At 43.7% G+C, this 27,525-nt stretch overlaps 2 protein-coding genes across 3 annotated transcripts in view; both read left to right on the top strand.

Annotated features, from left to right (window-relative positions):
• Positions 1 to 149: 149 nt before the first annotated feature.
• sptlc1 (serine palmitoyltransferase, long chain base subunit 1) lies at positions 150 to 20,258 on the top strand. Its single transcript, XM_071351408.1, has 15 exons — positions 150 to 652; positions 4,478 to 4,585; positions 4,701 to 4,795; positions 5,131 to 5,224; positions 6,148 to 6,220; positions 9,864 to 9,996; positions 10,108 to 10,237; positions 10,919 to 11,008; positions 11,304 to 11,411; positions 11,661 to 11,756; positions 13,269 to 13,365; positions 14,078 to 14,132; positions 18,259 to 18,376; positions 18,615 to 18,688; positions 18,824 to 20,258. Exons 1-15 carry the CDS (start codon positions 599 to 601, stop codon positions 18,915 to 18,917), a joined length of 1,419 nt encoding a protein of 472 aa, XP_071207509.1. The 5' UTR covers positions 150 to 598; the 3' UTR covers positions 18,918 to 20,258.
• Positions 20,259 to 20,810: 552 nt separating this feature from the next.
• The window catches only part of ror2 (receptor tyrosine kinase-like orphan receptor 2), a 137,215-nt gene continuing 130,500 nt past the window's right edge, over positions 20,811 to 27,525 (top strand). The window contains exon 1 of one of the 2 annotated variants that reach the window (XM_071351404.1): positions 20,811 to 21,216. In XM_071351404.1, the coding sequence (XP_071207505.1) occupies positions 21,129 to 21,216 (88 nt within the window). In that variant the 5' untranslated portion in view covers positions 20,811 to 21,128. The remainder of the gene's footprint in view (positions 21,217 to 27,525) is intronic. The other variant, XM_071351406.1, reaches the window with a different exon arrangement.

Here is a 27,525-nt window from a genome sequence, read left to right as displayed (position 1 = left end):
CGGAGATTTCAACTTTTGACGATCATTTGAGAAAAGCGGGAACCCTTCAAGCCATTGCCCGGAAATGGGGCGCAACCCTAAATGCGCATTCCCTAGAGGGCTTGCGCATCTTCGGGTGTGTTCGTAAATTCACTCTGGAGTGCTAGAGGATGGTCTGGTCGTTCTTAAATTCAGAGCGTTGTCAGATTGTCCGTTCGCAAATTCAGAGCGTTTCGCTCTCGGACCGTCCAGAGCGCACACCGGATGCTATGGCCAAGGAGTAGGGTTGATGCGAGTGTTCTGACCTTACAACGGCAGTCAAACACCCAAACATACTGGCTAAAGTTGGCTAGCTACTTCCAGACACAAATGAGAGAACCGCAACATTTTACTCGTATTCGCAGAGCTGGTTAGGCTGTTTTCATGTTATCTATAGGGTTGGTGACTAACTGTGCTGCTGGCAACAATATTGCGACGTTTACTGACATCGGTCATATTCAACCGGTGTTGCGTTTTCGTTAATTAATCGGTGAAATCGGAGTAGATAACCAGAGTGAATTTACGAACGCACCCTTCATTTTATGGACGATGACGTTGACCATGTGATCAGGTAACCAAGATGGCGTCGGGGCAGCAGTGGGTGTTAGTGGAGATGGTACAAGCACTCTACGAGGTAATTTGTCTTTATTTAAATAGTTTTTATTTAAAGTTGTAGATGTATTCTGTTCAGTTACAACACACTGTCTCATATGTCGTTTGTGTATTAAACTATGTAAAAAGAGAGAAACGATAGATAACTCCGGTTTTTCAGGAAGTGTACTTCATATTGTTACCAGATATGATTGACAGAATATTGTAGCCAATAGTCTTTCGTGTCAGAGGTGCGTCGTTCGAGTTTGTAGTATGAGCCAATCGTGGTGAGATAAATATGAAGGGAGCTGTGATGATTTTATAACATAACTTTACACTACATACATTTTCCTTTATCTTAATTTCGAAACACACGTATTTCTTTTTTTCACCTGTTCAATGCTGAGGGCATATTTTGATAGTTTTTGGTTTGAGTTTGTTCCAACTTCATTGATCACCAGATAACTTATGATTTAAGAGCTATTATCTTGACAGTTAACTTTAGCATTGCTGATCAATACCCCGTGAAATGGAGCCACATTTTGTTAGTAGATATATTGTGTGTTGAGTAAGTGATGTTATTTTCTAACAGTAGCCCAATTTATGGACAAAAGGAGCCTTTTATAGTCCAAGGACCGTACATGTTCTGTTTTAAAGGTGAATTGTTTCGAAGTCAAAACAGCCAAATATTTAATGTAAACGTGAATCGATTCTCAGTTGCGGTACGGTTTTAGAAACATAAATCCCTCTACTTCCATGTCACATCAAAAATAATTTCACAAATGCAAAATACACTCTTACTGTTGTAAGCGCTGCGTTAATCGAATCCGGTATCAGGATAAATAAAAAGCAAGGTCTGCTAACTTTCTTTAATTATGTTTAATTAGCGCAAGCAATAAATGGCAAATGCAATTTTCGTATATACGGGTTCGCTGTATCACCACGCAGGGTTGAACAGGGAACTCTGGAATGTGCGCAAACAACAGTGATTATACTATGACAGGCATAGTTCCAACCCGTCCTTTGGCCTATCACAGTAGAGGCTGAGCGTGGTTTAAACTTTGCTCAGCCTATCGCTGGCACTCAGACTGGTCCCAGTCTCTTGGTGCTCTCAGGTGTCCGCATCTGGTCTTTGGGTAGATTAGATCTGTCTTGTTCCGCTCCCCAGATGCTACACTCAAACAGTTCCTTTTATGGTATTGTCCAGTGTCCTACCCTCCCTGGTTGGCCTAGAGATATGCACCCCTCCCCTCCAGATTGACCACAGCTTTTATAGCATGTCACTCTATGTTGCTCAGTCTTTACACACATACACACAAACAATGCAGATGTAACAAAACAATATTCATCTTCATACAATATGGTAGCAGGCTATAGTGCATAAACATAAATCCTAACACTGTGTACTGTTTTAACAGTTGCAGCGGACAGTATTTTTCAGTTTGTGGCGTCTGTCTTCCGTTTACACACAGGTGTTCGAAGATGCAGATGGCTAATTAGAACAGGTAGTCCACTCTGTCTTCCATCTGTTTTCTATAAACAAGTGCTGTAACATGAAAATATTGGCAGTGTGGGAACCCTAACCCTAAAAAAGGTGTGTATCAATGAAAACATTATTTCAACGCTGATTTGAAAGAGAAGATCCTTATGCTTCCAAAACCGAAGGGTGTTAATGTTCAAACCGAGCGTCGGTGCTCTTAACAAAACTTGTGTAATGTAATGGAACTCAGTCATGATCATGGGCTAACCTAACAGGTATAGGCATCTGTGCTTGTCATTTTTTGGGACATGTCAGCATTGCTCTTAGTTAAAATGGTAAGACAGTAGACCTATTGCGTGTTGAGTTCAACTTTGCAAGTAAAATTAGTTGGACCACTTTTACTTGAGAGTACACTTGTCAACAACTGCTTTACATGGTTTGGGAGAGGGGAAGTATCTAAGATACAAACATAAATCCGTTTTACCTAATTTCTACCAGCATGTCACATGTGCAACCAGAGGGGGAAAAAACTAGACCACCTTTACTCCACACAATGTTTGCACAGCATATTCAACTAGTAATCTCTCTTCCTGCTGAACCAGTTTTCACAAATCAGTGATTAAGCATGGAGATACAAAGCTCGCCCTCCATTTTTCAAATCTGACCATAATTCTATCCTCCTGATTCCTGCTTACAAGCAAAAACTAAATCAAAAAGTAACAGAGACGCACTCAACGTGGAAGTGGTCAGATGATGTGGATGCTACGCTACAGGACTGTTTTGCTAGCACAGACTGGAATATGTTCCGGGATTCATCCAATGGCATTGAGGAGTACACCACCTCAGTTACCGGCTTCATCAGTAAGTGCATCGATGACGTCGTCCCCACAGTGACTGTACGTACATATCTCAACCAGAAGCCATGGATTACAGGCAACACCTGCCCTGAGCTAAAGGCCAGAGCTGCCGCTTTCAAGGAGCGCGCCAGCTGTTCCGGATGACTGTGTGATCACGCTCGCCGTAGCCGATGTTGGCAAGACCTTTAAACAGGTCAACATTCACAAGGCTGTGGTGCCAGACGGATTACTAGGATGTATACTCAGAGCATGCGCGGACCCACTGGCAAGTGTCTTCACTGACATTTTCAACCTCTCCCTGACCGAGTCTGTAATACCTACATATTTCAAGCAGACCACCATAGTCCATGTGCCCAAGAAAGAGAAGGGAACCTGCCTAAATGACTACCGCCCCGTAACACTCACGTCGTTAGACATGAAGTGTTTTGAAAGGCTGGTCATGGCTCACATCAGCAACACCATCCCGGAAACCCTACACCCACTCCAATTTGCATACCGCCTCAACAGATCCACAGATGATGCAATTTCAATTCCACTCCACACTGCCCTTTCCCACCTGGACAAAAGGAACACCTACGTGAGAATGCTGTTCATTGACTACAGCTCAGTGTTCAACACCATAATTCCCACAAAGCTCATCACTAAGCTAAGGACCCTGGGACTGAACACCTCCTTCTGCAACTGGATCCTGGACTTCCTGATGGGCAGCCACCAGGTGGTAAGGGTAGGCAACAACACATCTGCCACGCTGATCCTCAACACAGGGCCACTTAGGGGTGCGTGCTTAGTACCCTCCTGTACTCCTTGTTCACCCACGACTGCTTTGCCAGTCACGGCTCTAACACCATCATTAAGTTTGCTGACGACACAACATTGATAAGCCTGATCAACGACAACGATGAGACGGCCTATAGGGAGGAGGTCAGAGACCTGGCAGTGTGGTGCTAGGACAACAACCTCTCCCTCAATGTGAGCAAGACAAAGGAGCTGATCGTGGACTACAGGAAAAGGAGTGCCGAACACGCCTCCATTCTCATCGACGGGGCTGTGTCAGAGGAAGGCCCTAAAAATTGTCAAGGACTCCACCCTAGTCATAGACTGTTCTCTCTGCTACCGCACGGCAAGCGGTACCGGAGCACCAAGTCTAGGTCCAAAAGGCTCCTTAACAGCTTCTACCCCCCCCCCCCCCCCCCAAGCCACGAGACTGCTGATCAAATCAGCTGGCCACCCTGACTATTGACATTGACACGGCTGCTAATCACTATTTATTATCTATGCATAGTCACTTTATCCCTACCTACATGTACAAATTACCTCGACTAACCTATAACCCTGCACATTTACTCGGTACCGGTACCCCCGTATGTATATAACGTCCTTATTTTATTGTTTATTTAGTAAATGTGTTTTTAACTCTTTCTTGAACTGAATTGTTGTTTAAGGGCTTGTAAGTAAGCATTTCAAGGTAAGGTCTACCTGTTGTATTCTACGCATGTGACGAATAAGATTTGACCCTTTTCTCTCTCCCCAGGCACCTGCCTACCATCTGGTCTTGGAAGGGATCCTCATATTGTGGATCATCAGACTGCTGTTTTCAAAGACGTACAAACTACAGGAGCGTTCAGACCTCACAGAGAAGGTAGAGAAAAATGGTTTCACCCACCTGTGAGTGCATAGGACACTCTGGGATGGAAATTCTGCATGTAACTGTTTCTGGCACAATGTGTTAACTCCGTAGTGTTTGTCTATAACAGGAAAAGGAGGACTTAATTGAAGAATGGCAACCAGAACCCCTTGTCCCTCCTATGTCCAAAGACCATCCTTCCCTCAATTATGACATAGTCACTGGGTAAGCTAATGATGCTTTGTTGACTGTTTTTGAAGTGCAGTGAATGATCTCACAGCCTATACTGTAAAATCTTTCCAAGTTGGCAAATCTAGCCAATTTTTTTGCTTTACACAGTACAGTCAAATACCTGGGTCATGTTCAGTAGGGCACACCGTAGCAAGAACTACAATATGTGGTCTTGTTGAACAAGTTAACTGTTTTGAAACCATGTACAACATTTTCTGCCTACTAAACAGTACCCTGACCGGTCTAGCTGTCTACCTCACTTCTCTTCATTCTAACATCAAGTGAACCTTGTGTTGTGTTTAGCTAATAGCAGGTGTTTTATTTTACAGCCCACCAAGCCACAAAATCATTGTAAATGGAAAAGAGTGCATTAACTTTGCTTCATTTAACTTCTTGGGTTTCCTTGACAACGAGCGAGTGAAGGTCTGTACTATTTTAAGTAGAAGCATACCTTTTTTGTTTATTTTCTAAGATATTATCCATTTTTGATTCCATTTTCATTAAATGTTGGTACAATGCTAAAGACATGAGCAAAATACTTTAGATTAGACAAACACTAAGACAAACACTAAAACAAAAACAATCATTCAGTAATCATGGCTTATTGCACTGGTTCTCAACCTATTTAGGTTACTGTACTCCAAATTACATTTTACTCTGCCTGTCTCGGTTCAACCGGTCGGGACTATTATTCATTTGACCATTAAGTCTATGTTTTTACACGACAAATGATGAAATAGCTCCCATATTAATTATCCATATGGCAAGTACCCCTATGGGCACTAGTACCCTATGTTGACAACCAATGGTGTATCTCTTGGGCTTAACCCTATAGACATGTTGGTTGTTTAGCAACACAACTGACACATGCACAGCTATGCGGCAAAACAGACAGTTGGTTTAGAATGTTGACAACATGTAAACTATATTTATTCTCCATCCCAATGTTTATTGAAAACATAGATACATTTGCGTCGTTAACGTTGTTGGTTAGCTAGCTAGCAAATGTTTTGCCATATTAGCATTGACATGAAATCAGTCAAAACAAGACATAGTATCAAGAACAAGAAACTAGCTGAAACGAGTCACTAATGATTCCCCACATGGCTGTTTCTTGTCATTGTTGAGTTGCCAGATGGCGACCAACAACTCAGACTTCTGCCCCATTTGAAGGGTGCGCATCGTTTTCGTGACGTTGTCAGCTAACCCATCTATTTGTTTTGTTTTTAGTCTTTCTGAACATACCATCACCACACATGCCTATAGTAGCGGCAATGCATATTTGTAGAAGGACAAAAGCATTTCAATGAATTTCAACTGCTCTATTTCCCCTCTTTCTCTGACAGCAAAAGGCCTTGACTTCTCTCAGGAGGTATGGTGTTGGTACCTGTGGTCCAAGAGGTTTCTATGGAACCTTTGGTGAGTTGCTCTAAAGAAAAATCATGCTCTGAGAATGGCACCGGAGGAGATGACTGCTGTTTTTACGGGCTTCTAACCAATTGTGCTATTTTGTGGGAGGTTTTTCGCCTTATTAGTAACTTATTTTGTACATAATGTTCCTGCCACCATCTCTTATGACCGAAAAGAGCTTCTGGATATCAGAACAGCGATTACTGACCTCCAACTGGACAAAGATTTGTTCTTTAAGTCGTACGGAAAGGATTTACTCCAGATGAAGGACCAGGCCACACTATTTACCAATAGAGTTTTCATCTATATTTTTCGTAGCTGTTTATTTACCACCACAAACCAATGCTGGCACTAAGACCGCACTCAACGAGCTGTATAAAGCCATAAGCAAACAAGAAAATGCTCATCCAGAGGTGGCGCCCCTAGTGGCCAGGGACTTTAATGCAGGGAAACTTGAATCCGTTTCACCTCATTTCTACCCGCATGTTACATGTGCAAACTCTAGACCACCTTTACTGCACACACAGAGATGCATAAAAAGCTCTCTCTCTCCATTTGGCAAATCTGACCATAATTCTATCCTACTGATTGCTGCTTACAAGCAAAAACTTAAACTACTGAGCTAAAGGCTAGAGCTGCCACTTTCAAGAAGTGGGACTCTAACCTGGACGCTTAATAGAAATCCCGCTATGCCCTCAGACGAACCATCAAACAGACAGGATTCAATCTTAGTCCTATATTGACACTATTACACCGTCTCCGACGCTCGTCGAATGTGGCAGGGCTGGCAAACTATTACGTACTTCAAAGAGAAGCCCAGCCGTGAGCTGCCCAGTGACACAAGCCTACCAGATGAGCTAAACGACTTTTATGCACGCTTCGAGGAAAGTAACACTGAAGCATGCATCAGAGCACCAGCTGTTCCGGATGACTGAGTAAGACCTTTAAACAGGTCAACATTCACAAGGCCGCAGGGCCAGACGGATTACCAGGATGTGTAATCCCAGCATGCGCTGACCAACTGGCAAGTGTCTTCACAGACATTTTCAAACTATCCCTGACCTGAGTCTGTAATACCAACATGTTTCAAGCAGACCACCATAGTCCCTGAGCCCAACAACACCAAGCTATCCTGCCTAAGTGATTACCGACCGGTAGCACTCACGTCGGTAGCCATGAAGTGCTTTGAAAGGCTGGTCATTTCTCACATAAACACCATAATCCCGGAAACCCTAGACCCACCTCAATTTGCATACCGCCCCAACAGATCCACAGATGACACTTCCCTTTGCCACCTGGACAAAAGGAACACCTACGTGAGAATGCTGTTCATTGACTACAGCTCATCACTAAGCTAAGGACCCTGGGACTGAACACCTCCCTGTGCAACTGGATCCTGGACTTCCTGATGGGCAGCCACCAGGTGGTAAGGGTAGGGAACAACACCTCTGCCACACTGATCCTCAACACAGGCCCCCTCAGGGGTGCTTGCTTAGTCCCTTCCTGTACTCCCTGTTCACCCATGACTGCGTAGCCTAGCACGACTCCAACACCATTAAGTTTGTCGAAGACACAACGGTGGTAGGCCTGATCACCGACAGCGATGAGACAGTCTATAGGCAGGAGGTCAGAGACCTGGCAGTGTGGTGCCAGGACAACAACCTCTCCCTCAATGTGATCTAGACGAAGGAGATGATCGGGGACTACTGGAAAAGGAGGGCCCAGCACACCCCATTCTCATCGACGGGGTTGTAGTGGAGCAGGTTGAGAGCTTTAAGTTCCTTGGTGTCCACATCACCAACAAACTATCATGGTCCAAACACACCAAGACAGTAGTGAAGAGGGCACGACGATGCCTGTTTCCCCCCCCCCCCCCCCCCCAGGAGACTGAAAAGATTTGGCATGGGTCCTCAGGTCATCTGATGCAGCACGCCATCCCTCTCCTTCTTGGTCAAATAGCCCTTACACAGCCTGGAGGTGTGTTGGGTAATTGTGCTGTTGAAAAACAATTGATAGTCCCACTACGCGCAAACCATATGGAATGGTGTATCGCTGCTGAATGCTGTGGTAGCCATGCTGGTTAAGTGTGCCTTGAATTCTAAATAAATCAGTGTCACCAGCAAAGCACCATCACACCTCCTCCATGCTTCACTGTGGTAACCTCACATGCGGAGATCATCCGTTCACCTACTCTGCGTCTCAAAGACAGTGGTTAGAATCAAAAATCTCAAATTTGGACTCATCAGACCAAAGGACAGATTTCCACCGGTCTAATGTCCATTGCAAATTTTTTGACCCATGCAAGTCTTCTTCTTATTGGTGTCCTTTAGTAGTGGTTTATTTGCAGCAATTTGACCATGAAGGGCTGATTCATGCAGTCTCCTCTGAACAGTTAATGTTAATGTGTCTTAATTGAACTCTGAAATATTTATTTTTTGCTGCAATTTCTGAGGCTGGTAACTCTAATGAACTCATACTCTGCAGTAGAGGTAACTCTGGGTCTTCCTTTCCTGTGGCGGTCCTCATGAGAGTCAGTTTCATCATAGCGCCTGATGGTTTTTGCGACTGCTCTTGAAGAAACTTTCAAAATTCTTGAAATGTTGATGGACTGTCATTTCTCTTTGCTTATTTGAGCAGTTCTTGCCATAATATGGACTTGGTCTTTTACCAAATAGGGATATCTTCTGTATACACACCCTACCTTGTCACAACACAACTGATTGTCTCAAACGCATTAAGAAGGAAAGAAATTCCACAAATAAACTTTTAACAAATTACACCTGTTAATTGAAATGCATTCCAGGTGACTACCTCCATGAAGCTGGTTGAGAAAATGCCGAGAGTGTGCAAAGCTCTCACCAAGGCAAAGGGTGGCTACTTTAAAGAATCTCAAATGTAAAATATATTTTGAACCAGGGTCTGTAGTGAAGCCTCTAGCACTGAGATGCAGTGCCTTCGACCGCTGTGCCACTCGGGAGCCCAAAGATATCAATCACAAAATATGCATTAAGAAGGCTTGAATCTTATCGTTCAATGGAAAGTTCACAAGACCATGCAAAATCACAGTTCCTTTCCCAGGACAAAATCAACTTAACTTACTCTTGCAACGCTTTGTGGACGTGTTTGCACTTCTCCCTCAGGATGGTGAAAATTGATTAAATATAACTCTTTTTTTTTTGTGTGTGTGGGGGGGGGGGGGGTACTACATGATTTCATGTAGTTTGGATGTCTTCACTATTATTCTACAATGTAGAAAATAGTGAAACATTTTTACAAAAACATGAAATGAGTAGGTGTGTCCACACTTTTGACTGGTACTGTACATATTACTATCTAACCTGTACCCCTGCACATTGACTCGGTACCAGTACCCCCTGTATATTTACTAAATATTTTTCTTAACTGCATTGTTGGTTAAGGGCTAAGCATTTCATTGTAAGGTCTACACCTGTTGTATACAACGCATGTGCAGTTCAGTTATCCTCTTGTGTATTACAGATCTTACAAGATGTCCCTATGTGTCAACATGTACAAATGTAGACTGAAGTTGGTTGTCAGTCTGTACATGTACATCCATGTCGGTCTCTTAAAAAAAAAAAATTTGTTCCATATGGAGACACCATAACTCCAACATTTTTTGGGATCATTCCAGATGTCCACTTGGAGTTAGAGGATCGTTTGGCCAAGTTCATGAAAACAGAGGAGGCCATCATCTATTCCTATGGCTTTGCAACGATAGCTAGTGCAATACCTGCCTACTCCAAGAGAGGAGACATAGTGTTTGTGTAAGTTTCTCTCTCTCACACCCTCCCCATTGGTTCAACAAGCCAACTAGTCCTACTTGAATTTAGTCTCCAACGAGCATTTCTAATCATATTTATTTTAAATCTTTCCAGGGATGAGGCAGCATGTTTCTCCATACAAAAGGGTCTCCAAGCCTCCCGCAGTTTCATCAAGTACTTCAAACACAACGACATGGAAGATCTGGAGAGACTGCTCAAAGAGCAGGAGATCGAGGATCACAGGGTTAGTCAAAGCAGGCCTGCCACCATTTTGTCAACACCATCCACTTGACCAATCACTACATCCCCATTCTCCACATTTTTTTTTCTCCCCTTAAGTATGCACTTAAATACTCAGTGGGAGTATCTCAATTGCATTTACTTGCATCCTCTCCCCCCACCTCCTTCTCAAAACCCAGGGGAGGGATCTCTGACCTCATCCATTGTGTTTTGAGAAGGAAGCTTGGAGAGGGGACGCAAGGAATCAAGGAAATGCAATTGATATTTTCCCCCTGGCATGGATTTAAAAGTATAGGAATGGTGTGGTACGTTTTGGCTGATGGGAGTTTCCAACATAGTTAAATTCATGACGGGAAGTGCACACTTCAGAAGAAGGGTGAAGACTTGGGATGTAGACTCTTGTTGAGTCTCAATATCACCTTTACTGAAGCTTGCGCTTGTTCACTAGTCCCCACATTTAAAAGCATTTGATTGGTGTAGGCATATACCAGTCATTTCCTCTCAAATCGATGAAGGAAACCGAACAAGTGCACTCTGGGGGGGGGGGGGGGTGAGATTATTGGGACGCAATCTGTGTGTGAGGGCTGCCACCATTTTGTTTCAACACCATCCAGTTGACCTGTAAGTGTGTGGAGGCCATTTTGAAAGTCACACTTATCAAACCTATCTTGTTCTATCGCTGTAGAATCCTCGGAAGGCCAGAGTGACCAGGAGGTTCATCATAGTGGAGGGGCTGTATATAAACACTGCAGATGTTTGTCCCCTTCCAGACCTGGTGAGAGACCCAATACGGTTCCATTACATCCTAAGATGGTTGACCTTTTTACTGTTGAGTTGAGCACACCAATTGTTGATTCCCATAGAGCTATGTGTGTCATGTGGTACTTTGTAATGATGGTACTTGGTTCATATTATACAGTATTTTGATCAAAGTATCAACTGCAGCTATATAAATGAGCGCTCGCCCCTTTTTACACTTTCAGTCTATGGGACAAGTTTCTAGCGCGTTACAACAGAATATAGTGTTTGGTATGTTCCACCTTCCATCTCATTTTTCTATTGGCCACCAGGTGAAGCTGAAGTACAAGTACAAGGTCCGCATCTTCCTGGAGGAGAGTATGTCGTTCGGGGTGCTGGGAGAACATGGCAGAGGGGTTACGGAACACTTTGGGGTCAACGTGAGTAGTACGCCACACAGCCAACCCTATATGATGGATTAATCTGGGTCATGTTCATTTAGACACCAAACGGAAGACAACTGACTGAAACAGGGAGGGACTACCTGGACAATTAGAAACGCTTGCGTCCATTTTCTGTTGCAAAAACGTTTTAAAACATCTTTGATTGTGTGCCCTAGTGAACATGACCCTGGGTTCTGTGTTGTGGATCTCACTACCCTCTCATTGGCTCCTATTTGTCATTTTCAGATTGACGATATTGATCTCATTAGTGCCAACATGGAGAACGCTGTGGCTTCCATAGGCGGCTTCTGCTGTGGAAGGTCGTTCGTCATAGACCATCAGGTATTAATAATGGGCTTTTTACAGATTGGAGTGCAGTATTTCCCAGTCATAGTCTTGGAGGCCCACTGTGTAAACTGGTTTTGGTCCCTAAACTGTCTCTTGTTATTTACAAAGGACACACACTTGGAGCAATTCCCATAAGCAGTTTACACACACACGCAAACATATACACACACACACACACACGCAAACATACACACACGCAAACCGGACATGCTTTCAATGATCAGTTGTTTTTCTAAAAACAGCTGTAACATGTAAAGCTCTGCTTTGAAAGAGGAAAACATGTCTATGTTTGTATACAATACTTCAACTGTACAGGTCTGGTGTCAGCTGTACAGGTCTGGTGTCAGCTGTACAGGTCTGGTGTCAGCTGTACAGGTCTGGTGTCAGCTGTACAGGTCTGGTGTCAGCTGTACAGGTCTGGTGTCAGCTGTACAGGTCTGGTGTCAGCTGTACAGGTCTGGTGTCAGCTGTACAGGTCTGGTGTCAGCTGTACAGGTCTGCCTGTTCGTGTCCTCATGGTGGCTTTGGCTATCCAAGTGTGAATACTGACTTTTGAATGCTGACTGCTTTGATATGGTTGTTTATGTAACTGACAAGTCATAGTATAGGATAGGTATTTCAGCCACTTGATTCCATTTAGAGTTTGCACTTTTGTAACTATTGGTTCTGAGCAAACAAGATCATTTGTGTCTGTCAGGCCAGGGGTACTGTTTCTCTGTTTGTCTCCGTCTGTCAAGCCAGGGGTACTGTTTCTCTGTTTGTCTCCGTCTCTCAAGCCAGGGGTACTGTTTCTCTGTGTTTGTCTCCGTCTGTCAAGCCAGGGGTACTGTTTCTCTGTGTTTGTCTCCGTCTGTCAAGCCAGGGGTACTGTTTCTCTGTGTTTGTCTCCGTCTGTCAAGCCAGGGGTACTGTTTCTCTGTGTTTGTCTCCGTCTGTCAAGCCAGGGGTACTGTTTCTCTGTGTTTGTCTCCGTCTGTCAAGCCAGGGGTACTGTTTCTCTGTGTTTGTCTCCGTCTGTCAAGCCAGGGGTACTGTTTCTCTGTGTTTGTCTCCGTCTGTCAAGCCAGGGGTACTGTTTCTCTGTGTTTGTCTCCGTCTGTCAAGCCAGGGGTACTGTTTCTCTGTGTTTGTCTCCGTCTGTCAAGCCAGGGGTACTGTTTCTCTGTGTTTGTCTCCGTCTGTCAAGCCAGGGGTACTGTTTCTCTGTGTTTGTCTCCGTCTGTCAAGCCAGGGGTACTGTTTCTCTGTGTTTGTCTCCGTCTGTCAAGCCAGGGGTACTGTTTCTCTGTGTTTGTCTCCGTCTGTCAAGCCAGGGGTACTGTTTCTCTGTGTTTGTCTCCGTCTGTCAAGCCAGGGGTACTGTTTCTCTGTGTTTGTCTCCGTCTGTCAAGCCAGGGGTACTGTTTCTCTGTGTTTGTCTCCGTCTGTCAAGCCAGGGGTACTGTTTCTCAGCGTCTCTCAGGCCAGGGGTACTGTTTCTCAGGTCTGATGTGTTGTGTTTCTCAGCGTCTCTCCGGCCAGGGGTACTGTTTCTCTGCCTCCCTGCCCCCCATGCTGGCTGCTGCAGCCATAGAGGCCCTTAACATCATGGAGGAAGACCCAGGTAGATGAGCGAGACACACACACACACCACACACTACACACACTACACACCACACACACCACACACCACACACCACACACACACACCCATTCACTCGCAACAATGATTCTTCCAAACACACACACCATATCTTACACTTTTAATTGCCCCCTGATATTCATGTCTATCAACTAATTAGTTTATTAAATTCCTATCAAATGACTCCAGACTTTCTTTGACTATTCCTGATTTGAATCCAGGCCTTCTTAATTGGCAGCGCTTCAGTGAAACACCACACCATGTGATCAATTTGAGTTTCTGATCCAAACCACATGCACTGTTCACAACCTGGACAGCTTTTCCTCTCTTCCAATAAGGACGTTTCTAGGAATGGCAGTCCAATGTCTAAGTGTGTATGTGCATATGTCCAGTGCAAGTTATTTTCAGTGTTTGTGTTATTAGGTGTGATTGGTGCTTGAACAGTACACTTGTGAATGCTAAGTATGCCTACGTGCATGGGTGCACTCACGCGTGTCTCACAGCGTGAGATGAGCTGAGGTCGAGTGCACTTAGCACTGCCGAGCAGACCCCAGTCTCACTCCCTGTTGAAAAGGCGCCAGCCACACACTGGCCAAGGTAAACTAATTACTGTACGCCAGCTGGAACTTGGCTCGCCTGGTGCTTCAATCTGAGAATGAAAAATACTGAACCTTTCCCTTCTCTTGTGTTGTAGAAATTTTTACCATCCTGAGGGAGAAGTGCAAACACGTTCACAAAGCGTTGCAAGAGTAAGTTAAGTTGATTTTGTCCTGGGAAAGGAATTGTGATTTTGCATGGTCTTGTGAACTTTCCATTGAACGATAAGATCCAGGCCTTCTTAATGCGTATTTTGTGATTGATATCATTGGGGCTCCCGAGTGGCGCAGCGGTTTAAGGCACTTCATCTCAGTGCTAGAGGCGTCACTACAGACCCTGGTTCATTTCTAGGCTGTAGCACAACCGGCCATGATTGGGAGTCCCATAGGGCGACGCACAATTGGAGTAAGAAGTTTACATACACTTAGGTTGGAGTCATTAAAACTTGTTTTTCAACCACTCAACACATTTCTTGTTAACAAACTATAGTTTTGGCAAGTCAGTGACATCTACGTTGTGTATGACAAGTAATTTTTCCAACAATTGTTTACTGACAGATTATTTCACTGTATCACAATTCCAGTGGGTCAGAAGTTTACATACAATAAGTTGACTGTGCCTTTAAACAGCTTGGAAAATTCCAGAAAATTATGTCATGGCTTTAGAAGCTTCTGATAGGCAAAATGAAATAATTTGACTAAATAGGAGGTGTATCTGTGGATGTATTTCAAGGCCTACCTTCAAACTCAGTGCCTCTTTGCTTGACATCATGGGAAAAATCAAAAGAAATCAGCCAAGACCTCAAAGTCAGAAGTTTACATACACCGTAGCCAAATACATTTAAACTCAGTTTGTCACAATTCCTGACATTTAATCCTAGTAAAAATGCCCTGTCTTAGGTCAGTTAGGATCACCACTTTATTTTAAGAATGTGAAATTTCTTTCATCACATTCCCAGTGAGTCAGAAGTGTACATACTCAATTAGTATTTGGTAGCATTGCCTTTAAATTGTCAAACATTTTGGGTAGCCTTCCACAAGCTTCCCACAATAAGTTGGTTGAATTTTGGCCCATTCCTCCTGACAGAGCTGGTGTAACTGAGTCAGGTACGTAGACCTCCTTGCTCGCACATGTGCTTTTTCAGTTCTGCCCACAAATTTTCTATAGGATTGAGGTCGGGCTTTGTGATGGCCACTCCAATACCTTGACTTTGTTTTCCTTAAGCCATTTTGCCACAACTTTGGAATTATGCTTGGGGTCATTGTCCATTTGGAAGACCCATTTGCGACCAAGCTTTAACTTCCTGACTGATGTCTTGAGATGTTGCTTCAATATATCCACATCATTTTGCCCCATGATACCATCTATTTTGTGAAGTGCACCAGTCCCTCCTGCATCAAAGCACCCCCACAACATGATGCTGCCACCCCCGTGCTTCATGGTTGGGATGGTGTTCTTCGGCTTGCAAGCATCCCCCTATTCCCTCTAAACATAACGATGGTCATTATGGCCAAAGTGTTCTATTTTTGATTTCATCAGACCAGAGGACATTTTTCCAAAAAGTACGATCTTTGTCCCCATGTGCGGTTGCAAACCGTAGTCTGGATTTTTTATGTCAGTTTTCAGGCAGCGGCTTCTTCCTTGCTGAGCGGCCTTTCAGGTTATGTCGATATAGGACTCATTTTACTGTGAATATAGATACTTTTGTGCCTGTTTCCTCCAGCATCTTCACAAGGTCCTTTGCTGTTGTTCTGGGATTGATTTGCACTTTTCGCACCAAAGTACGTTCATCTCTAGGAGACGGAACGCGTCTCTTTTCTGAGCGGTATGAAGGCTGCGTGGTCCCATGGTGTTTATACTTGCGTACTATTGTTTGTACAGATGAACGTGGTACCTTCAGGTGTTTGAAAATTGCTCCCAAGGATGAACCAGACTTGTGGAGGACTACTATTGTTTTTCTGAGGTCTTGGCTGATTTCTTTTGATTTTCCCAAGATGTCAAGCAAAGAGGCACTGAGTTTGAAAGTAGGCCTTGAAATACATCCACAGGTACACCTCCAATTGACTGAAATTATGTCAATTAGCCTATCAGAAGCTTCTAAAGCCATGACAATTTTCTGGAATTTTCCAAGCTGTTTAAAGGCACAGTCAACTTAGTGTATGTAAACTTCTGACCCACTGGAATTGTGATACAGTGAAATAATCTGTCTGTAAACAATTGTTGGAAAAATTACTTGTCATGCACAAAGTATAGATGTCCTAACCGACTTGCCAAAACTATAGTTTGTTAACAAGAAATTTGTGGAGTGGTTGAAAAACGAGTTTTAATGACTCCAACCTAAGTGTATGTAAGCTTCCGACTTCAACTGTATGTCCTAGCAGTCAGGTTGTTCCCATTATATTAACACTGGTCCTTGCGGGGGAAAAAAGAGTGAAAACCAATCATGTTCTGTTATAAGCTCCACCCGGCACAGCCAGAAGAGGACTGGCCACCCTTCAGAGCCTGGTTCCTCTCTAGGTTTCTTTCTAGGTTCCTGCCTGTCTAGGGAGTTTTTCCTAGGCACCATGCTTCTGAATTGCTTGCTGTTTGGGGTTTTAGGCTGGGTTTCTGTATAGCACTTTGTGACATCGGGTGATGTGAAAAAAATAAAAAGGCAATATAAATACATTTGATTGAAATGAAACCAAACTCAAGAAAACAGTGAATATAGGCAGGGCGTGGGAGTAGTTAAAGCGAGACGCAGACATTTTCAGTTATTTATTACACCTTTTAACAATGAGATCTCCCCACACGCAATCGCGCTGCTCTCACGAAACCTTCCCCTTTTACCTTCTTCGCTCAACCTCTGTGCGGGATCCTGGGGTTATCCATATGTGTTTTTTACACATTTTGAAATCCTATACACCAAACTATAACAGCAGTCTCTCACAAGGCTCTCTGTTTCCCATGGATTCTCCCTGGTGTCTGCTTAGTGTCTCTTCCTCTCGTCTGGCAATAGGATATCTCTTAGGAGACCTCCTCCTAGTTTTGAGGCTCACATGTCTCTCTTTATCCAGATCCCCCCCCCCCCCCCCACTGCTTATATTGGCTGTCTCTATACTATAGCTAGGCTATACATCAGAGCATAAAATCAGTCTTGTTCCATAGGGATGTAGTAAGTATTTCATATCTGACACAATGTACTGGGAAGTTAACAAAGGGGTCATATGATTGGAACATCGAAACATTTCCATTCAGGATCTACCCCAGTGTTTTACCCAAAAAGGCTCAGGATTTACCCCAGTGTTTTACCCAAAAAGGCTCAGGATTTACCCCAGTGATTTACCCAAAAGGGCTCAGGATTTACCCCAGTGTTTTACCCAAAAGGGCTCACGATTTACCCCAGTGTTTTACCCAAAAAAGCTCACGATTTACCCCAGTGTTTTACCCCAAAAAGGCTCACGATTTACCCCAGTGTTTTACCCCAAAAGGGCTCACGAATTACCCCAGTGTTTTACCCCAAAAGGGCTCACGATTTACCCCAGTGTTTTACCCCAAAAAGGCTCAGGATTTACCCCAGTGTTTTACCCCAGTGTTTTACCCAAAAGGGCTCACGATTTACCCCAGTGTTTTACCCAAAAGGGTCAGACTCCTCGGTTTCCATCTACTTGGGCTGGCACGCATGTCTCACTGGGCCATGGCTCCGGCGGACCTGCTCTCACTTAGAGACAAAGCCAGGCCACTGGTATATTTCAGCTGTCATTTACATAACAAGGGTTAACTGTGGACTTTAACACCTTCTCACAAAGCAACTGTTTTGATTATGCAGAGGTTGTTGATTCTGCTCTTCACAAGTCCTCTTTGTCAGCCCTAGATATGGAAACCCCATGTCCCTAGTATAGCATCAGGGTGGAACACTGGTGTTACTGTGGAAAAGCAGTGCTAGAGAACCTCCTTTCCTTGTAAATAGCTTCCCAAAGCTGAAAACTGCAGCGACGCTAAAAGGGAAGCATGTTCAGAGTTATGACCACAGGGTTGCTAAGAATTCTTCTGTTCCCAGAAGTCTGTAGGGAGAGAGCGCTTCATATTCAATATGCGTTAGACATTGGGAAATTCGGTGTTGGTTTCTCAAGGGTTTGAAGAAGAAATAGTCCTTTCAAAGTTGTAATATTTATCTGGTTTAGATTTTTATTTTAATGTATGATTTGGTGAATAAATATTTTCAAATAGACTCTTTTAATCTGCTGTGAAATCTGTATTTTACACTATTCTCATGTGGATGTCGTCTCTGTATTGCAGAAGTCCTGGGATGAAGGTAGTAGGGGAAGCTTATGCCCCTGCGCTTCACCTACAGCTAGAGAGAAGCTCTGGATCCAGAGACACGGACGTGAGGATGCTTCGCAGCATCGTAGATTACGTAAGACATCTACATTTGTATGACATATTTAGAACACTAGTGTCTTAATGATAAACATTGGCTTTACTATGTTGAGTTTTTCAATTTAAAAATGGTTTGCCTTGATTCTTGAGTGTTGCTCATAGGTGAGTGTTTTTACCTTACGTTACATATGAAGGAAGTACTGTAGAGATATGGATACCATGAGTTTCTTTAGGTTAGGTTTTGTTTGATGGTTCTACTGTTCTTCATTGACCAGTGTTTGGAGAGAGAGATCGCACTCACCCTAGCTCGGTACTTGGATAAAGAGGAGCGGTTTCTCCCTCCGCCTTCGTAAGTTTATCAAATATATATATTAACATAAAGGTTATGTATGCAGTTTTTTTGTTGTAAATTAGTAGAATATCTATTGGAAGTTATCATAGCATTGAAAGATGACATTTGCCATGACGGCCCCACTGTCTGCAGGATCCGGGTAGTGGTCACCATCGAGCAGACAGAAGAGGAGATTGAGAAAGCTGCGTCCTGCATCAAAGAGGCAGCTCTGGCTATCCTCAAATGATTCCTGGCTCCTGAACAACCAGACCTGGAGTTCTCCGTTCTCAGTTTGCCGACATTCCCAGGATTCACCTCCAGGCTTCGCAGAGCATCAATTGACAGGGAAGTTGGAAAGGTCCATCAAGGCATAGCCAGGTGCGTTCATCCACAAACTCGAGGAGGAGAAGACTCAAGGGTGGACAACACTTTCTGTGAGGAGCGTTGTCGATTTTTAAATCAGATTATCCTTCTCACAGCTACTTATTTATGTTTGACCTCCCATTTGCTGACGGTCCTCATTCACCTTCTCACGTATAAATGAATGTAAAATCTGGGCCTCGTCCCCCAACCGTCATTCAGTTCACTATCTGTTTGAATGAAGGTTGAAAGTCTTAACTAATAAACAATAAATATTTGTAACCAAGAGCTGGTTCATTTTGTAAGTCAAATTACTTTAAAAAACTTTTTTTTTTTTTATACATACTTTATTGTGAAACCGTTTTTGTTTTTTATATACTTCTACACCTGCATTTCTTTGTGTTTGGGGTTTTAGGCTGGGTTTCTGTACAGCACTTTGAGATATCAGCTGATGTACGAAGGGCTATATAAATAAATTTGATTTGATATACTGACAAAAACCAAGTTGTGTATACTATGATTTTCCTTCTTTTGACTAAATGTTAGATTGTATTCCAAAAAGAGTTTAATATTATCGCACTGCGTTGTATGAAATGCACCTATTTCGTTTTTTTTGTCTTGTATACTAATTCATATTTGATTCCAAGCGGTCACTGATTTTAAGCCTTGTGAGATTGTTTCTCTTTCACATCTTACCAATCGCCCCACTTGGCATCATGGTTAGTTCAGCCTGCATTTACACCCTGACGGTATTTATCATTGGGGATTTCTTTTTATGTTAGGCTCTTTGTGAACGTATTACAATTTTGTTCTGTTACTGATCATTAAGTAACTTGCCTCAGTGTTTTTACGTGTTTTAAATTGTTTGATTTGAACAGTTAATTTTCTTCATTAGATCACATAAATGATTGTTACACAGAATGAATTGCATACAAATTTCACCGAATGTAATTTGAGAGTTTTAACACATGCCAACTTGAATATAAATATATTTGCACTGTATTTGCACTGTGATGCACATCAATCTCGTTTTCATGTTGAAGCCTATTGTTGAGTGACATAATGACACTACTGCAAGACACACTAGTGTCACTTATTTTGTAACACAAAGACATACTCACTGGTTCATTTATACAACATCCAATATGCAGTATATTATGTGCCTTTGTGTTGCTAACTGTGCTATCAATTTGATTGACTATTAATCAAATAAATGGGTAAATGGTAACTTAGTATCATTTTTTGGGGGGGGGGGTCGTCATCAAACCGGGATGGGGCTGGAGCAATGTAACCACTCATATTTATGGATCATCCAAGGACAGGACATCCATGATATCTAAATGATAGTTTTAACCATGTTGAGGCTATACAGTGTTTGTTTACGTTTACAAACATTGGAGTAAAACAAGTTAATACTTTGGGTTCTGATGGAAGACAACTGTTGAACTAATAAGTTCATGAGGATTTATACTCTATATTCTTCAAGAATCAATGGGTATATAATTAATTTAAAAGTCCCAAAATGTATGTAGAAATCGCATATTTCGGCTTTAATGGTTAGTAAAATTATTGTAAAAAAAAAAAAAAAAGTTCCTTATTGTAGGTATCGACCAATGCGCACGTGACGCGCAAATGATCCACAAAGTAGACCTCTCAGAAACAATGTTGCGCTTCAAGGTTTTTAACGTATCACATATTTCGCCCGTAGATGGCGCTTCTCCCACAACACAAAGCGCCCCAAAGTTGCTTCACTCCTTGGGGGAGAGCTCCATGCTACGTCATGTGTGAAGAAAGCTGACGTTTTTAACTAGGATACTTCGGGCAACAGTTAAGGAAGGAATAGCGACTCTCGACGGTCTCCCTCTGAATGCACTGGATGAAATTCGCCGTTATTTTTCAGAAAAAACTAGCTACTATAAACAGGAGTTTCGTTTATTGCACACCGTAGTTTTTATCCCATTGAGTGCTACTTACTACTTCAATTTTTCCCCAGACGAATTCAATCTCCCAAGATAATAATTGAAATACCTGTAGTGCATATCGGATGAGACTTTCCTAGGTCAAGTTTCATAAAACTGCATGAGCACTTTGTGGAACCATGGCATGGATAAAGAGTGGTGTTTTGATCAAGCTCTTCAAAAGCTTCCTTATTGCGGTTTTATTGGCTCCAAGTTTGAGATCCGCAGGTAAGTGCTCCTTTGGAATTCGCAGTTATTTATAACTTCGTGTTATACGCTACTCTGTCACATTTAATGTCAGTGAGTACTCTCAAGTACTTTTAACTTGCGTAGTTAAATAAACCTTAAATAAGAAATGCCATCCGTTTCTGAAGTTTGAGCAATCATTTTCACACGCATAAATATGTAAATCTTATTCTGTGTTGCATCGCAGGGATAGGTTCTGAAAGAGTTGATTGGAAAACTTGAAGTGGTTTCTTTTCCTATGATTCCTGTCGGACCTTTTCCAGTTCTTTTCTTGTCTGTGGGACGTTTGGATTTGGTTCAACAAGCACGTCCATTGTTGTTGGGGCGGGATACATTCAGGTTGTGATGATCAGACCTCGGTCATTTTAAATCAAGGTGCTAGTGGAGCAGGAGAGTGTGTTTTCCTCATCCTATTAGGCCCGCTTATTCAAGGAATAGAATAGAGTGGTGCACTGTATTGGACAAGTTCAAAATGTAGCTATCTTTGTCCTGTTTTTGATGTGTATGATCTGAAATGTTGTCGGCCTACAGACTGAACTGAAGAGGCTGTTTTGGTGCCATGACACTAAATGTGTCCATCGTATGATATTCAGTATCCATCTCCTATAAAACCAAGGAATACTAGGCAGAGGCCACGGTTGGTGAAGGTGTTAATCAGTTGCCTATTTGAAAGTGATCTCTTGTCTTTGTCAGTCTTGCTAATTCATTTAGACCCTGGTGGGGGGTGACAGATGTTGGGATTTCCTGTTTTCAGCTTGGGTCCCCAGGTCCTGCCATTTGGTATCAGGTCAAAGGGGGGTAGGACAGAGATTTAGGACCATGTAGGCCTAACTTGTATCTCCAGGTCCCCTCAAAGGACCTTCCAATAACATATAAAATAACGTAATTGACTACCTTAGTAGAATTAAATTGGTTCATGATTGGGGGGAAAGACTATAGGCCCATTTGATTGAAAGGAAAAAATGGTATAAGTTATGGAACTCCTATGGAATTGCTTTCAATTGCAGTGGATTTTTTTTAAACAACAAATCAAGCTAAAGGGTTTGCTCTTTTCACCTGGGGTGGTTAGTTTGTTTTTACAAATTCTGTAACTTATTGGCTACTGGTCATGCAGGCTTCTTTTTTTTTTTTACTGGCTGGCGCAACAGTCTCTCATCCAGGGGTTTGGGTATAAATAGAATAGAAGTGTCTGTTGATGGGGCCAGGCACAGCTTGGCCTGGGGAGGTATGTGAAGGGGGTGAGAGGGGGCAGGGGGTATCCACAGAAGGCTCACCTCTTCTGCTCCTTACTCACATCCCATCAAAAGGTGTTGGGGGATATTCAAACTGGCCATTGACATGCTAATAGTTTCACTTGCTAATAACCGGCCCTTGAACTTACAGGCCTATAGTCTTTACCATCGAACAAAGGAGCGTTTCTCCTCTAAAGAGTAGTTGATTTTTAGAATGTGAAAGTGTTGAGGCTGTCTTTTAGTCTTGAGTTGATGTCTATCCTCTTTAACTGTAATTATTATGCATACATGGTGTTTTAAATGCACCTTTTGAATGACTTTTCTTGAGAAAACATTATTTACATTAAAGGCTATATGGGTTTTATTTATGTATTTAACATTTATTTAACTAGGCAAGTCAGTTAAAGAACAAATTCATATTTACAATGACGGCCTACACCAGCCAAACCTGGGCGATGCTGGGCCAATTGTGCGCCGTCCTATGGGACTCCCAATCACGGCCTGTTGTGATACAGCCTGGATTCGAACCAGGGTGTCTGTAGTGACGCCTCTAGCACTGAGATGCAGTGCCTTAGACCGCTGGTCCTCCTTGTATGTTCAAGCCATGGCAATATCCAGGTATGTCAACGTGGTGATAACTGGTCCTCTTCATTTACTTCTAAAACAACTTTGTGTTCATACAACTCATTTTTTTTCTTCATCACAAGCAAAACCATAACATACCTTTTCCAGTGTTTCTCCCTGCAGTGCCCAACCCTAATGCAGTTTGAAACTTGCAATAGTAACAGCAGGTCAAAACGATTGATGTCTGGCCCCTTTTTCGGTGTAGAGTAAACAGACCATGCTTGGTGTTGCAACAAGGTGCCCTCTAATTTAGTGATTTGAATTAGTTTAAGAGCATAATAAACACATATCTCATGGTAGTGGATCACTTATATGTGGTTTGTAATACTAACCAATAGCTTTGCTACAATCACAACACACAACCGGTGATGCTATTAACAGAACTGCCTCACACAATTTTATTGAGGGGAACTATTGATAATAGTCGCAGGGCAGGGGACTTGCAGAAGAAGAGTTACAAACAGGGCAGGTTTCTCTTTTTGCTTTTTTTTTACTGCCTCCACTATCAACTCGCCCCAACCCTCCCTTTCCTCCTTCGCCATCAACTCTCCCACCCCCAACCCTCTCCCTTTCCTCCTTTGCTATCAACTCTCCCACCCCCCAACCCTCTCCCTTTCCTCCTTTGCTATCAACTCTCCTCTCCCTTTCCTCCTCCGCTATCAACTCTCCCACGCCCCAACCCTCTCCCTTTCCTCCTTCGCTATCAACTCTCCCACCCCCAACCCTCTCCCTTTCCTCCTTCGCTATCAACTCTCCCACCCCCAACCCTCTCCCTTTCCTCCTTCGCTATCAACTCTCCCACCCCCCAACCCTCTCCTTTTCCTCCTTCGCTATCAACTCTCCCACCCCCCAACCCTCTCCCTTTCCTCCTTCGCTATCAACTCTCCCACCCCAACCCTCTCCCTTTGCTCCTTCGCTATCAACTCTCCCCCAACCCTCTCCCTTTCCTCCTTTGCTATCAACTCTCCTCTCCCTTTCCTCCTCCGCTATCAACTCTCCCACGCCCCAACCCTCTCCCTTTCCTCCTTCGCTATCAACTCTCCCACCCCCAACCCTCTCCCTTTCCTCCTTCGCTATCAACTCTCCCACCCCAACCCTCTCCCTTTCCTCCTTCGCTATCAACTCTCCCACCCCCCAACCCTCTCCTTTTCCTCCTTCGCTATCAACTCTCCCACCCCCCAACCCTCTCCCTTTCCTCCTTCGCTATCAACTCTCCCACCCCAACCCTCTCCCTTTGCTCCTTCGCTATCAACTCTCCCCCAACCCTCCCCCTTTCCTCCTCCGCTATCAACTCTCCCACCCCCCAATACTCTCCCTTTCCTCCTTCGCTATCAACTCTCCTCTCCCTTTCCTCCTCCGCTATCAACTCTCCCAACCCACTCCCTTTCCTGCTTCGCTATCAACTCTCACACCCCCAACCCTCTCCTTTTCCCCCTTCGCTATCAACTCTCCCACCCCCCAACCCTCTCCCTTTCCTCCTCCGCTATCAACTCTCCCAACCCTCTCCCTTTCCCCCTTCGCTATCAACTCTCCCACCCCCCAACCCTCTCCCTTTCCTCCTCCGCTATCAACTCTCCCAACCCTCTCCCTTTCCTCCTTCGCTATCAACTCTCCCCCAACCCTCTCCCTTTCCTCCTTCGCTATCAACTCTCCCTTTCCTCCTCCGCTATCAACTCTCCCACCCCCCAACCCTCTCCCTTTCCTCCTCCGCTATCAACTCTCCCAACCCTCTCCCTTTCCTCCTTCGCTATCAACTCTCCCACCCCCCAACCCTCTCCTTTCCCCCCTTCGCTATCAACTCTCCCAACCCCCAACCCTCTCCTTTCCCTCCTCCGCTATCAACTCTCCCACCCCCAACCCTCTCCCATTCCTCTCCCACAGTTGAGCTGTGAAGTAAGGCGAGAGGTAATGGGACTGGACGTGGTAGAGAAGTTAGCCAGAGTTCAGCCAGCTAATCTAGTGTTAACTCAGGCCGCGGATGGAAATCTTCAAAGCTGCTCCCTGCTCCGGGTTCTCCCGCATCTCAACAACAGTTTTGATCCCCCCCTCTTAATTTTTCATAATATTTGAGCCATGCCAATAGCATAGCTTGCAAATGCAATTTTGGCAAGCTTACATTTGTGTGTCCTCTAATGCATTACAATTTGGCATAGTGAGGCGTACCTTTTGTAGGCTTGGCAGCTTTCCTAATTGGCATAGTCTAGATTTGGATATTTATATAAATGTTCATCTCACTCACTAACTCAACACATGAAGGGGGTTCATATCAATGTGCCCTCATGCCTATAAGGAGTAGTTCGTTGCCAGTGGTCAGAGAACAGTAATTGTCTCCTTTGTCCTGTAATTACCAGCTGGTGACAACTGTGAGGAGAGAAACTGACATGGTAGTTGACGTGTTGATGTACACAGCACTCCCCTCCAGCAGAACAGGAGCGAGGAGGAGAGGCTAAGATATGGTGTGTCAATACGACTGAGCAGCTATCACACGAAACCCATGCAGATGTGCACCAACGATGACATGCAATGTCAGCATAGAGAACACAGTGTCAGCATAAAGGCCTCATTGTGCGTTCTCAGGTTGTGGTCAGTGGTTCCCTATATGCTCGTCCCCCAATCCTCTCCCGTCCTCCTCCGCTATCAACTCTTCCCCCGACCGTCTCCCTTTCCTCCTCCGCTATCAACACTCTCCCCCGACCCTCTCCCTTTCCTCCTCCGCTATCAACTCTCCCCCGACCCTCTCCCTTTCCTCCTCCGCTATCAACACTCCCACCCCCCCAACCCTTTCCTCCTCCGCTATCAACACTCTCCCACCCCCCAACCCTCTCCTCCTCCGCTATCAACTCAACCCTCTCCCAGTGGTTCCCTATAAGCTTATCCCAAAGAATAAAAATCCAAACACAGAAACCTTAATGCTGATTAAGCACGGAGCTTTAACTGACCATGGTCCATATTCTTAAAGAGTCTTAGAGAATTGAGTGCTTATTTTTTTGTCTTTTTATATCATAATGAATAACATTTACATGGACAGGAAGACCTGATCCTAGATCAGCACTCCTAGTCTGAGACTCCTTATGAATACGGGCCCAGACGAAGCATCCCAGGTGGATTAATTACCCCGAGAAAGCCATGCTGGGTTGTGGAAACGCGACTCTTCTTGGGCATACCTGAAGTTGTGGGAGAAGAGCTCCATTTGTAATCAAGGGGGCCTTGGCTGGAAATGAGATCTCAGCATCACGTCATTAGATAATCAGACACATGTGGGGAGTGCTGAAAGATGCCAGGATGGAGGGAGAAGAGAGACACGGAAAACAAGAGGGCTGATCGGATCTGCCTCCTGCAAGAGCAGGTGGAGCTTTAAGTTCTGCTATTAGAAGGCACATCTGTAGGGTCCCAACCAGCCTTTCTTGCTAGGCTTCTAGTCATGCTAGTGACTAGGAAAATATAGGAAGTCTAACCCTGTCTGTTGTCTAACCCCTGAAACACAGTTACGTGTTGTCCATGATATTTTAATTTTAATAAGTTTGATATCAAATGGATTTAAAGGCATACTAGTCTAGTAGGTCCAGGATGATACCAGTATCGCGATACCGTTTAGTATCGTGCCAAGGAACAAAACACGAAGCGGATGTAACTTCTTTAGGAAAACATCCCTAATGTTGGAAACAAACATCATTGTGTTGTCATCCAGAGTCACATGTATTTATTTAACAAGCTATAACACACAAGGTTTTACATACAGCAGGTTTTTAAAGGATCAAATAGTTTATTCTGAGTTGTGTTTTGATTTTACAGTGGGAAAAATATTGTGTTACTGGTATTGTCACATCCCCACTAGTCTGTCATATTTTTTTGTCAAGTTTTCCCCTGGTGTAACTGACATTTTTTTTTATCAGACAAAATATTCCATGCCCTCTGTGTAATTCTTGCATTCTAATCAATAAAAAAAAAATAGAACTCTCTCTCTCTCTCTAAAATATGTATTTATTTGTGTCAGTCATTTGTCTTCTCACACCTAAAATTTTACACAAGGCGCTCATTTTACTTGGTGTGATTGACAGCCATTACCCTCTGTGCCAAGCTTGTTCTTGACATTTGAGAGTTTTCCAAGCCATTCTGTTGGATGACTAACGTCCGTGGAATTTGTGCTGACTCTGTAACTTATGATTTTCTTCTGGCAGTTGGAGGGCCCTAATTCATCCACACACCGCATTAAAGCCACATAGTAACATTTTCTTTGGGCCACCCAAAGCACAGCTCCGGAATAGTCGCTCAGAGCTGCGGTCACGGAGTAGAGAGTAAGCCTAAGAAAGGCTTGACACAAACCAACAGCAGTCCTATTGTATCATTAATTTCCCCCTTATTTCATAGAGTAACGTGAACAAACTGAAACGTGTAACAAGACCATTCCATGTTTTTATTCTCAGCTTGGTTGTAG

Source organism: Salvelinus alpinus, chromosome 18 (genome assembly GCF_045679555.1).
Source record: "Salvelinus alpinus chromosome 18, SLU_Salpinus.1, whole genome shotgun sequence".
Lineage (NCBI taxonomy): Eukaryota > Metazoa > Chordata > Actinopteri > Salmoniformes > Salmonidae > Salvelinus > Salvelinus alpinus.
The sequence above is the reverse complement of the archived record's forward strand: the minus strand, read 5'-3'. Positions and strand labels throughout refer to the sequence as shown.

What these genes read in the sequence shown, in the direction of transcription:
- sptlc1 (XM_071351408.1), top strand. Translation starts at nt 599, where the DNA reads ATGGCGTCGGGGCAGCAGTGGGTGTTAGTGGAGATGGTACAAGCACTC. An exon ending in TGGTACAAGCACTCTACGAG is followed by an intron (nt 653 to 4,477) that starts GTAATTTGTCTT and finishes CTCTCTCCCCAG; the next exon opens with GCACCTGCCTACCATCTGGT. An exon ending in AGGTTTCTATGGAACCTTTG is followed by an intron (nt 6,221 to 9,863) that starts GTGAGTTGCTCT and finishes GGATCATTCCAG; the next exon opens with ATGTCCACTTGGAGTTAGAG.